The 12,998-nt window shown below is 50.0% G+C and overlaps 1 protein-coding gene across 1 annotated transcript; it reads left to right on the top strand.

Moving 5' to 3' along the window:
- The first annotated feature begins 384 nt into the window (after positions 1 to 384).
- Positions 385 to 4,299, top strand: TMEM278 (transmembrane protein 278). The gene is made up of 2 exons (XM_020972270.2): positions 385 to 1,107; positions 3,159 to 4,299. The coding sequence occupies exons 1-2, from the start codon at positions 838 to 840 to the stop codon at positions 3,474 to 3,476; spliced, it is 588 nt and encodes a 195-aa protein (XP_020827929.1). The 5' UTR covers positions 385 to 837; the 3' UTR covers positions 3,477 to 4,299.
- Positions 4,300 to 12,998: the final 8,699 nt, after the last annotated feature.

The raw sequence follows: 12,998 nt of genomic DNA, 5'->3' as shown, positions 1-12,998 counted from the left end.
ATTTTTTTTCATATGTTAATGATCTCTGATGAATTTTTTTTTCTTTTTCTTTGTTCTTTGGGATGGCTCTCTGGGAGAGGGGAGGAGCATGGATAAAGGGAGAAATTTAGGCAATGTAAAAAGAACCCAATAAAAATTTATTTTTAAAAGGGTGATTTTAGGATTCTCTCTTCACTGGAAAGGCTGGTTGGTGGTACCTAGAATGGAATCGAGGGTGTTGGCCTCTTTCCAAAGGTAGGATGGTTTCCACCCTGCCCCTAGAGCTGGTCAGCAGAGGCAATGAGAGACTTGAGGCATTGGCATCTGCGGGCATGGGGTTAAAGAGGGAATTGTGGGCAGTTCGAAGGGGAGGCTGGGCTGGGGGTGGGGAAGGAAGCAGCACTGCCTTTAGAAGCATCACAATGAGCAGAGACAGCCTTCAGCTCTGAGCAGCCCCAGCTCTGCCTGCCTTAGGTGAGGGGACAAGGTCCTGGGGGCAGGGGATACTCAATGTGGAGACAACAGGGACCCCTCTGGCCTGCAGATGATTGATCCTCTTATTACTGGGCTGGAGCCTGAGCTTGGACCCCTCCAACAGCCTGGATCCAGATGGACACAGGGGTCTGGAGAGACAGCTGAGGGCTAATGGAAGGGCTGCCTTCAGGGAGAGGGCAGAAATCAAGACGCCAGAGGAGAAAAGGTTAGATTCTAGATAGCCCTTCCTCCTCAGGCTTATGGCTGGAGGTGGGGACATACCCCAAAGAGAGCTAGGGGGTCAAAGCCACAAGGGCTGAAGGGACTTTGAGACCCACCTAAATTGTCTTCCTGCCTTCTGAAGACTGTGCCAGGGCCAAGAGGATGTCTGAACCTGAGTTGGAGGCAGAAGTGGAGGATGGGGTGTCTGATACTTCACCCATGCTGCCTGGGCCCCCCTCACTCCACCTGAAAGTTCCCCATCTTCGCCCAGAGCCCCTGGGTCCTGCTGGGCGCTGCCTCTGGGCGCTGATGCTGGCCACTGCCAACCTGACCCTCCTCCTTCTCCATCTGCTGCTGCCCCTTGCTGTGTTCTCTTTGGCCCTGCTGCCATCGGCTGCTGTGGTCTACGTGGGCTTCCACTGTCACTCCAGGGTGAGCTACAGACTGGAGAAGAAGAGGGGGTGGAGGAAGCTGAGGCCAGGATGGTAGGGGAGGGGTAGATAGGCTTGAATTGGGTTCAGAGGCTGGGCCATAGGGTTGAGGGGATTTAGAAGTGCTGGGGCCCAGGGAATGAAGGAGCTGGACTCTAGGACAAAGTAGGAGAGAGAGGTCTGAGGTTTGAGGGGGAGAGGGCCCCAGAGGCAAGGGTGGCAAACAGAAGGATGAGGATACTTTGGCCCTGGGTCTCGTAGGATGGGGGTGGGTGGATCTGAAGGCCCTAGAGAACTGGGGGACAGGTGGCCAGAGATCCAAGAGCCCCCAAAGAGAGAGGGTGGCATAGTCTGGGCTGCAATCTGGTCAGGATAGCCCCAACTTTGACCAAACCCAGCCCCAGGTTCTGGGGTCTCTGGAATGAAAGGCAGGACCCTGTTACAACCGGGGCTCAGGATTTGGAAACTGCTATAGCCCCATGGGAGGCCTTACAAAAGGGGCTGCTTTTAAAAAAGCAAGGTTCGGGTAAGGACCCTATAGACTGAGGTGTCCTAGGGTAGTTTTCACCCTTGAACCCTTCCAGAAAATCTGGGCTCCAAAGAGTTAAGAGCAGGCTGAGGTTTCACGAGGACCTTTGTTTCTGTAGGGTGAGAAGACCTATTGTTTGGCACCAGTTGGGGAGGGAGAACCAGCTCTCTGCCCTCCTCTTCTCCAGAGGGTCTCCCCTCCTGGTACCAGGGGCCACCAGATGGTAGAAGGATGGGCCCTCCACAAGGGCTTTAGGGAGCCAAAGATCGTCCTAGTCAGAGCGTGTGTGTGTGTGTGTGTGTGTGTGTGTGTGTGTGTGTGTGTGTGCATGCGCGCGCAAGGGGGTGTGTGTGAGGCAAGTGTGCATGTTTTTGTTGTTCAGTTGTTTCAGTCAGATCGGACTCTGTTGGGGGAGTGAAGTGTTTGTTATCCTGAAATCACATCAATTGGCAAGTGCCAAGCACCTGCTATGTGCCAGGTACTTTGTCTTCAGGTCCTAGAGATAATAAGACAAAAAACTGAAATGGTCCCTTCCCTCTGAGAGTTTATGTTCTAGAAGGGGAAACAACCTGGCCCCCAGTCTCCCCTTATTTCCCCTTTTCCCCTTCTTCCTGGACAGCACCTTTCTCCCTCCCTCCTCCACAGACAAGCAAATGTAAAAAGCAGGCACACGATGGATATAAATATACAAGGAGAGGAGAGATAACATAATAAGAAAAATAGCTACCATTTATGTAGTGTTTACTATGTGCCAGGCGCTGTGCTAAGACAAATACTCTCTCATTTGAGCCTCGCAACAACTGTTATGATCCCTGTTTTACACATGAGGAAACTGAGGCAAACAGGTGAAGTAGCTTGCCAAGGGTCACACAGTGTCTGAGGTCACATTTGAACTCAGGTGTTCCAGAGGAGCTCTGTCCACTGTGCCACCCAGATGGGGTACCTTCTAACCCTGAAATGTTGTGATGATGGGACCTGAGTCTAGACGGGGGAGACGAGAGGTTGAAGAGGAGTGAGGGAGGAAACTGGAGAGAAGGGGAAAGCTGAGTCTGCTGAGGAGTCAGGGGATCTGGGATTGAATGGAGGTAAAGGGTGGAGAAGAGGGAGAAGGCTGAACCTTAAGAGAAAGAAGATATGGGGGAACAGTTGAAAGGGGAGGCTGAGATGAATCACGGTAGTGGGGAGGGTCTCCCCTCTCCTCTCCCCTGCTCCTGGCAGCCAGAGTAGCAAAGGCTGGGGTGGGGGGTGAATTGAACAGGAGGGGACCCTGAGATTCCGAGAGTAGACAGGGCTGGGGAACATTTCCGGGAGGGGGCACAGAGGTTCCAGGAAATCTCAGCTCAGACCGGAAAGGTCCACGAGAGAGGGGAAGGGTGCTGTGTCCTCCTACAGAGGACTGGGGTGCTGTGTATGTATCCCACTTTCCTCCCGCAGTGGAAGGAGATGCTGTGTCTGTGCTCCAATCCCCTCCCGCAGTGGAGCGGGGTGCTATGTGTGTGCCCCCTCTTTCCTTCCCTCTCCAGGTGCTGCGCTCGGACTCCCGCCCGTGCCGAGCCCTGCTGGACGACCGCAGTTCATCCGCGCTTATTGTCCTGGGCTTCCTGACGCTGCCTCCTCTGCTGGTGCTGGCCTCAGCTGCCTATGGCCGTGTCATCCGCCGCCTGTGCCCGCTGCTGCCACTGCCGCCACCGCCCTGGGCCTCAGCCTGCGCCCGGGGCTCCTCAACCAAGCCCCAGGGAAGCCGCCTAGAAACCCAAGGAAGCTGCCTGGAAACCCAGGGAGGCTGCCTGGAAACCCAGGGCAGGTGGGAGGGCGACAGCCAAGCACGAGATTGGGTGTGAGTGAGGTACTGCCCCAAGTTTCTGAACACCCTGCTCCAGGTCATCCCAGCCACACATGCACCAGTTCCCAACTATGGGATGCCAAAGCCATGTCTCATTCTCCACTCCCAGATGCTGGAGGCCCCCAGTTCCCACACCACCTCAAACCCTATGCCCTATCCTCTGGAATTCCTAGGGTCCTGCATTGCCCTGTTCAGGGGGGCCTAGAACCCCTCGTCTTTGGAAGGGATTGAATCCACAATCCAAGCCTTCCCTTCACCAGAAGAACCCAGGGTCAAACCTTCAGTCTCAACACAAATGTTCCCTGCTGAAAATCCCAGGATTTCCTGCCCTGCTTCCCAGCAAGGTGCCATGCGCTTAATAACCTGAGGAGGTCCAGTAGCCTTTCCCTTGAGGGATCTCAACTACTGATGACCTTGCCCCCATCTCCCTCATCAACTCATTCCTCAAAGATTCCCCACAACCCCAAAGTCACCTTTACTCCCTTGGGTTTCCTGGACCATCCCTGCCTGAGCAGACAGAAGACCCAAAGTTTCTCCATCCCTGCCCACTCAGTCCCAGATTCAGCCCCCTCCAGCCCAGCTGTCACATTTCCCCACCAAGTTCCAGATCTCCAGGAGCTCAGTTCAGGAGGCATGCCTAGGACATAAGGCCCATGCCACCCTGGACCTGGCTGGGAAAGGACTCCACGAAGCACCTTTGTCCCTCAGGAACCTCTTTCCTTCAGTAGCATCCTCCTCTCCCCCTTTTCTGTTGTCTTCTATAAGAGCAATAAAAGAGGCCCAACCTTGTGTGGAGCAAGGGATAGGGAGAACTGAACTCAGTTTCTGGTCCTCCCAGAGTCATTGGGGTGGGTGGGCAGGGATGGAGGGAAAGAATCAGGACCCAGGGGAGGCATCCACCCCTACCTGCCTCCAGACTCTCCACCCCATGCCACGTCCCATATTCAAACAGAGAAGGAAGGATTCAGAGGAGACTGCTGATTCCGCTTCTCCCAACCCCCAGCTCAGCTTCCAGTGCTCACTCCTTTCTCAAATAAGTTCACATTTATGCATCTTTGGGCAGTAAAATGGAAGCTTCTTGAAGGCAAAGACTGTTTGCTTCTTATCTCTGTACTCCTATCTCCTAAGGTATGATATATTTACAAACCACTTAGCACAAATAGGGGGAAGGGAGAAAGGGAAATAGCATTTATGGAATGCCTACTAGGTACCATGTACTATGGGGTGTATAGGTATTCCAGGAGGACTAGCACCTCTCTTGTGAGGGCTACTGAGCCCTTTTCAGGGCTGCTCATCCACCCTTGGCATCCACACGATTCACCCAACTCTTACCTGTGGTTCCAAGAAGCTGTAGAATGTGCAATGGCCACACCCTGATAAACTGTCTTGGCAGACAGGCTAAACCAGGTTGAGGGTAACAGATGGATCACAGAGCCATCATCAAGTTAAGGGGATGTCTACCCCAAGTATGTGAAGACTTTCTCTGTCAGAATGGGTGGATGAGGACATTTTTTTCCAATGGCCATGAAGGCAGCTGAGCAAGCGCTGTGGAGTTCCGAGCTTAGACCTTAGTCAGACATCAAAGACACCAAGGTCACCCACTGCGTCCCTGGCTATTACCAGTCATCTTGACATTTGTCCTGCCACAGGACTTCAATGACTGTGGAAGAGAGAGTGAGGCTGATGACCTCATGTAACTCTGCCTCACTTCAATCCAATTCACCCATGAGTCAAGACCATTCCGTGATGTCGTTGTCCTCTTTGAAAATGAAAGACAAACAGCAGCTATGTGCCAGGTGCTGTGCTAAGTGGTTTGTGGGTATTACAGATATATGATTAAATTCTCACAATAACCTTATGAGGCAGATGATGTTATTATGCCCATTTTACAGTTGAGGAAATTGAGGCCAATAATGGTTAAAGTGACTTCCCTTGCACTTATTCAATGCTTGTTAGGTTCAGATCATCAGCTGATTACTGCCTATGTGACTTTGGGAAAGCCCTTTAATCTCTCTGGGCTTCAGGTTTGTCATCAGTAAAAAGGGAAGGGAGTGGACTACAGGATCTCCATGGTTCCTTCCTGGTACTGATCAAGGACCCTGTGAATTCAAGGGACTTTCAAAGCAGTTGGCCAAACACTTCAGAGGCTCTTGGAACAGGAAGGGGCCTCAGAAACCACCTAGGTAAACCAGGACCTAACCAAGATCTCCTTTACACCCTCCCCTGACAACTGGCCAGGATTTCATTTGTATAGGGAACTCCCAGTAAGAACACTCCCTCCAGCAATGCACTGGCACTGTAGGGTGGTGGAAAGAGGAGACCTCAGTTGGAGTCAGGAAGACCCAGGTTCAAATCTCATTTCAGCCGGGTGACACTCTGGGCTTCAGTTTCTTCAACTACAAAATGAGGGGGATGGACTCAATGACCTCTAAGGCTCCTTCCAGCTCTCAACCTGTGATCCTGTAAGATGCGGCAAATCACTCAGGCCATATACATCCAAGTCAGCACTTAAACCTGTCTTTCTGGCTTCCTGACCAATTCTCCATCCACTACGCCACACTCCCTCTCATCTAAGAACACAAAAAGGAATAATGGCAGAGTTCTGCCTTTAAGGTGGGGGGGGTAGAAAAGGAGAGGAGGAGAGGAGAGGACAGGCATTTATTAAGCACTGACTGAGAGCCAAGTGCTTTTTAAAAATTTCATTTGATCCTCACAACAGCCCTGGGAACTATAATCCTCATTTTCCACTTGAGAAAACAGAGGCAGACAGAAATTAAGTGACTTGCTCAAGGTCACAGAGTTAGTGAGTGTCTGAAGCCGCAATTGAATTCAGGTCTTCCTGACTGCAATCCCAACATTCTATCCACTGTGTCCCCTAGCTGCCTCATGATCTTCTAGGGGAGATACACCATCTACACCAAAAAAATTACTGAATGACAAAGAAAGAAAAATAGGACAAGCAGAAAATCCCTAGGAAACATTGGAGGAGGGAGAGATTACTCTAACTGCTCCCCCCCCCCATTAACCATAGGAATTCAGGGGATTCCTGGAAAGTGAAGGCTCAGAGGGGGGGAGATTTCTTCTGGAAGGCAGACTACTGCAATGAAAAGTGTGCTGAAAGTGGAGTCTGAGCAGCTGAGTTCCAAGCCCAACTCTGCCAATACCTGGGTGACCTTAGCTGGGGGAACCTCAGTTTCCTCATCTGTAAAATGAGGGGATTAGAATGCATGCTCTCTAAAGTCCCTTCTCACTTTAATAAAAACACCTAACATTTACCTAGCATTTACTATGTGCCAGTGATTTACAGACATTATCTCATTTGAACCTTACCACAGTCCTGGCAGGTAGATGCTTTAGAACCAGGGTCAGACAGAGATAGGAAGGGTGACCCTGTTCCAGGCATTGGGAAAGTGTGAGAGTAAAGGCAGGAGAATGGGAACTCTGAGCTATCCAGCTATGTGGACAATGCAGAAGAATAGCGGGAGATAAGGAAGATCACTGAGACAATCGTGGTGCCAGATCTTGGGGAAACCTTGAATGTCAGAGGCAGTTTTCACGGAATGCCACTGAAAGTTTTTGGCTTAAGGGAGATTACACTGGCCTCTTGACTATTCCTAGAAAAGACACTCCATCTCTTGGCTCTGGACATTTTCACTGGCTGTCTCCCATGCTTGGGATGCTTTCTCTCCTCATCTCCTCCTCCCGGCTTCCATGGTTTCCTTGAAGTCCCGACTAAAATCTCACCTTCCATACATACCACTGCCTCCCCTCTGTTGATTATTTCCTAGTTAGCCTCTATATGTCTCATTTGTACTTAATTGTTTGCATGTTATCTTCCCCATCAAACAGTGAACTCCTTCAGGGCAGGAATTGTCTTTTGCCTTTCCTTGTATCCCTACTGCTTTGCAGAGTGCCCGGCATATAGTCAGGGCTTCATAAATGCTGGTTTGCTGACCAGCTGTAGTGGAGGCTGGAAGCAGAGAAAGCAGAGATGAGGCTATTGGAACAATTCAGGTGGGAGGTGATGAAAGCCTGCTCTAGAATGGTAGCCATCTATGGAGAGAGCTTGTGGAGGTTGGGATAACAGGCCTTGGGTATTAATTAATAAGATTAGTGGGGGGGGGTCAGAGGGTCAGAGGGCGGAGAGAAGAATCCAGATGATGCCAAGCTTACGCAAGCCTGGGGATGGTGGGGCCACCAAGGTTGAGGAGTCTCTGGGAAGATAACTCACCCTCAAGAAGCTGCTGAGTCTTAATCCCTAGTTTTCAGGAATTATGCTGGCTGGCCAAGGCTGAGGGAGGGGATAAAATAGGATAAGCAAGGGAATAAAGTTGATTCCAACCTCCAAAGAAGACCAGGTCTTAAAACCCAGGCTGACCAGGAGATGGCGCCTGAGGCTGTGAAGCCTGCCTTCTGCTGGGCTCTCCTTTTTTTTTTTCTTTTTTCTTTTTTTTAGGCAATTGGAGTTAAGAGACTTGCCCAGGGTCACACAGCTAGTAAGTGCCAAGTGTTTGGTCTGAGGCCGGATTTGAACTCAGGTCCTCCTGACCTCAGGGCCGGTGCTCTATCCACTGTACCACCTAGCTGCCCCTGGGCTCTCCTTAAGAGGGGTCATCTGAGCCTACCTAGGATTCATAGGATGACTCAGAACCCATTTAGTCCAACAGCCTTATTTTACAGATGGGGAAACTGAGGACCAGGGATGTTAAGTGATTTGTCTAAGATCATACAGGTAGTGGGTAGCAGAGTCAGAATTTAAACCCAGGTCCTTGGCTCTAATCCCAATGCTCTTTCCAGGGCTGAGGGGATTTCCAATTCTTCTGTTACAGGCACGAGGATGGACCCCAGGAAGCCAGATTCCTTTGACTTTGAAGGTCTGGCATGAAGATGTATGCAATGATTGAACATGTGTAACCTATATCAAATTGCCTACTATCTGGAGGGGAGGGTTAAAGAGGGAGAGAGAAAATTTGGAACACAAAAAAATTTTTAAATGAATGTTAAAAAAAATCTTTACATGTAACAGGAAAAAAACAAAATGTTTAGAATAGAAAAAAAGATGTATGCAAAATGACATATAAATTAGCTGATGTGGTTCTATGCTGGGGAGAGAGTGAATGGTGAAAACTCAGGCATCATGAGGGGGGCTGTTTGGAGTCAAAACGGCCTCCCCATGAGCCCCCTGCCCTGCCTCCCTTCAGCTGCTCTCCTGGCCCACAGACAGGCTGTTTCTGATCCCCGTCCTGTTGCTCAGCATAGACCCAGGTGAGCACGGCAGCCAGCCGAGCCCTCCCGGCTCTCACTCTGTCTCTGACCACTCTCTTTCCTTCTTTCTCCCCTGACCACCACCTGACCCCCTCAATCGGCACCTGATTTCTCCCTGTTTCTGCTCTGTCTCTGCTCTTCTCTCATGTCTCCATCTCTCCTACCCTTTTCTTTCCCCTATTTCTGCCTTAATGTCTCTGCCTCATTTCTGCCCTTTCTTCTGTTCACCTCTTCCCTGACGACCTTTTCTGCCTCATCTGTACCATATCCAGGCTTAGTGTGGTGCCTGGTTCATAATAGGCACTTAATAAATGTTGATTGATTGATTGATGTCTCTCTCCTATCTTCCTCATCTCTGCCTTGTCTCCCCCTTATATCCCTTCTCACTTTATCTTTTCTCCCTACCCCAATCTCTGTCTCTAGGCAGGAAGAGGAAGGGGGAAATGGGACAAATAATAATAATACTAACAACAACTAGCATTTATACAGTGCTTTTTTCTTTTTCTTTTTCTTTCTTTCTTTTTTTTTTTTTGGATGAGCAATCCAGGTTAAGTGACTTGTCCAGGGTCACATGGCTAGTAAGTGTCTGGGGGCAGATTTGAATTTAGAACTTCCTGTCTCCAAGTCTAGTGCTTGCTGGCCTGTGGGAATCAAAATCTCATTTATTATAGCCGAAAAGGACCTTGGAAACCATCTCGACCCTTCTCATTTTACACATGAAGAAACGAAGTCTGGGGAAAGGAAAGAGTCCTGCTCCAGGTCACAAAGAAATAAAGTCAAAGAGGGGAGAAGCTGGGCCTCAGTATAGGGCCCTTTCCACTGAGCCACACTGCCTCATGAATATTTCCAACCTTGGTTTCCCAGGCTTGCCCTCCCTTTGATTCTGCTCAGCAGATGGGGCAGCCCTCAAGCCCTCGATGACTCCATGGAAAGGCCAAGGAGGAAAACCCTGGGGACCAGTGAAGCCTTTGGCTCTGGCCTGGCTTGAGCTGGCCTCCAGCTCAGCAAAACAACAGCTGGGGCCAGAGGGTGGAGGAGGGACCAAGGGATTAGCAGAGTCCAGCTTCCTTGGCCCTGGCAGAGGCCGGGCTCCCCTTCACATCTCCCCTCCCCACTTTATTCCAAAATCAGAACGAAGAGAAATTGGACGTCTGGGGGCCTGATGGAATCCGCACTTGACTTCAGCCCACAGCAGTGGCTTTGTCAGCTGCAGCACTGGTCGTGGGAAGCAAGAGTGGGGCGGATGGGGGCTGGAGGGGAGCCATAGCTGAGGGGGAGCCCAGAGGCGGTCAGGACCACTTTCTAAAGGGATTTCCCAGGGCTGAGGGGGCAGCTCAGCCTCCTCACCAGCTACCGTTTCCCTAATGTCTTGCTGGCCTCCTAGTATTTTAGGGCCTCCTACAAACCAGCCATCAGTAAATCCTAGGGTAAGGAAGAATGCCTCCCCCCCCCACCCCCAGGACCATCAGAGAAGCCTGAATCAAAAAGGGGCAGAGAATTGTAGGAGGCAGGGGCAAGGGAGTCAATGAGACCAGAAGCTGGGAGAAGAGAGCAAAGTTCAGAGGTGCAAAGACAGGGGAGCAGAAAGAGGAGTAGGAGGTAAGGAAGGGATGGTCTGGGGCTCTGGCTCCACTGTCAAAGGAATCAGGGAGTCAGGGAGTCAGGGAGGAGGAATCAGGCAGGCTGGAACAAGAGCTTGAGGGAGGAGGGAGGCCAGACAGAAGGAGGCTGGAGGAAGGAGGGAGCAGAAGGGAGAGGACAGAGTGTCCTTGGGACAGGAAGAGAGCCTGCTGAGGGGACAGAAGGAGGGCAGAGGAGGAGGGCGCACAGCTGACCAAGCACAAAGAGGGCTGGAAAGGAGGAAAGGTAGAGGGGATCCGGCGGGGCAAGGGGACAGGAAACCTCAGGCTCCTTTCCAGCAGTCCCTCTTAGCGCTCCCCTGAGTCTAGCACATAAGAAGGGTTCACTCCCTCCTGCTGTTCTCACAGGCAGGGTCCTCAGATGAGAATCACACCTCGGTGAGTCTGGGGCTCCTGCCCTCCATCAGCCTTCTCTCCTTGCTCTAAGAGCCCCCATTTCTCTTAGGATACAGGGAGAGGTGGGTGGCCTCTTCTCCTCTCCCTTGGAGATCCCAGCCAAAGAGCTGGAATGTGCTTAATGGGTTTAATTGGCTGGCATCTGTTGCCCTCTGAGCTGTGCATGTGAGGAAGGGGTGTCTGGACTTGCGGCTGAGGCAGGATGAGGGTTGCCCAAGGTATTTGCCCCACCCAAGTGGGGGAAGTGAAAATAGGAAAAGACAGTAGGGTGGGGAAGGTGATAGGTATTTCTGGGTCCCAGACAGTATTGGATTCCCAATTGTCCCTACACTCATTACCTCCTGTGATGTAGGTGTATATTTACATATACACACATATGTGTATTTTATATATACACAATACATGCATATATACACCTGTGTATTTTGTGTGTTCCTCAACTTATATCTCCCTTCCTAATCTACCACCCCCACCAAGAAGGTCTCATGGTAAACATGGTCTTCACTTCACAGATAGGGAAATAGAGGTCCCTATAGGACATATCCATGAGGATTAGGCCTTAAGAGTGGGGAATATTCCTCAGCAGTGCTGGGGGAACCTGAAGAGAAGAGAGAGTGGAGTGGGGGTGCTAATGCCAAGAGCTGGGAGTGCATTGGGGGGAATGGGAAAGAGAGGGGAAGGAGGGAATTTAAAGGTAAGACAGAAATAGTAGAACTCTCCATCCCCAGTTTTCCCAAGTGGAGCTGGGGGGGGGGTCCAAGACATCTCCAAAGGCCCAGAAATCTCACTGTAATTTCAGGGGGCAGCAGTCCCCCTGCAGCATACCTTTCCTGAAGGGAGCTGGCTGGGAAACAGAAATCCATCCTGGCCCCCTCCACCTGTCCACCTCTCACCTCCCCAGCCCACATCCTGTCTAGAGAGGGCCATGTTGCAGTGACTGGGAGCTCACCTCCTCTTTCCTGGAGGAGCCCTTCTGAAGGGGAAAGAGGACAAGAGCTGCTGGGTCAGAGCTTGGGTCACTCATCACAGAAGGGAGCACATGGGTCTCTATGTATTTGGGCTGATGTACATGCGTTCCCATTCCCTGGGGCTCTCAGTGAAAGGAACCAGAATCACAAGACATCTGAGTTGGAAGGGATTTCAGAGACAGTCAAATCCAAGAATTACTTGTATGACTTTCCAGACAAATAGTCACCTGGCTTCCATTTCCTCCAATGACAAGTAATTCACTACCTTGGAGGCATTCAATTCTAGATAACTCCTCATAGGAGATAAATAAATAGGTAGGTAGATGGATGGATGGATAGATAGATAGATAGATAGATAGATAGATAGATAGATAGATAGATAGATAGATAGATAGATAGGGTGGATAAAGAGATACATAGATAGATATGTAGATAGATGGATGGATAGATAGATAGATAGATAGATAGATAGATAGATAGATAGATAGATAGATAGACAGACAATAGACAAATAGATTTTCCTTATGTGAAGCATCATTCTACTCATCGACTTCCACCAGTGGTGGAATGGCAAATATTTAACAACTGGCTCTTTGAAGACAAGTACTTTAATCTTTAACTTTTAACTTTAATTAACATTTTCTCCATCACTTTCTTAAGTCTTGACAGTCAACAAAATAACAAATCGAGCTCTGATTTTCAAGGTATAACTTTTCACACTGAAAATTTAACAATCAGATCTCAATAGCGGGCTCCAGCACACCCTGGTTTTCTACCTACTAGCTCCTAGTTTTGCCCTCTGGGGCCTAGCAAAATACATCTGATCTCTCCTTTATAGAAAAGTGGCCTGGACTCCTAGCCCTTGGCCCTGGGATTTGGCTAGCTGACAGCCCAGCATCTCTTTTACATAAATAGGACTGGGGAAGGGGAAGAAAGGAGTAGTATACAATTGGGACCTGACACTAAGATCTAAAAAAAAAGATCTGGAGATCTGAGAGGATTGCAAGTGGAATGGGAGTCCATAGTATGATAAAGCAACCAAAAGTTGATGAGACCTTAGGCTGTGTTAAGAAAATCCAAGGCTAGGGAGGTGAAAGTCCTCCCATCTTCCATCCTTGTCCCATCAAGTCTGCATTCACTTCTGGGAAGCACATTTTAGGAAGTACGTTGATAAGCTGGAGAGGAGCCAACAAAGGGTGACCAGAATGTTGAAGGTATTCAAGATAGCGCCAAGCATAGTAAGAATCGTGA

Source organism: Phascolarctos cinereus, unplaced genomic scaffold (assembly GCF_003287225.1).
Source record: "Phascolarctos cinereus isolate Bilbo 61053 unplaced genomic scaffold, phaCin_HiC Scaffold_726;HRSCAF=1367, whole genome shotgun sequence".
In the NCBI taxonomy this organism is placed as follows: Eukaryota; Metazoa; Chordata; class Mammalia; order Diprotodontia; family Phascolarctidae; genus Phascolarctos; species Phascolarctos cinereus.
Note: the sequence above shows the minus strand (reverse complement) of the source record. Positions and strands in the feature narration are given on the sequence as shown.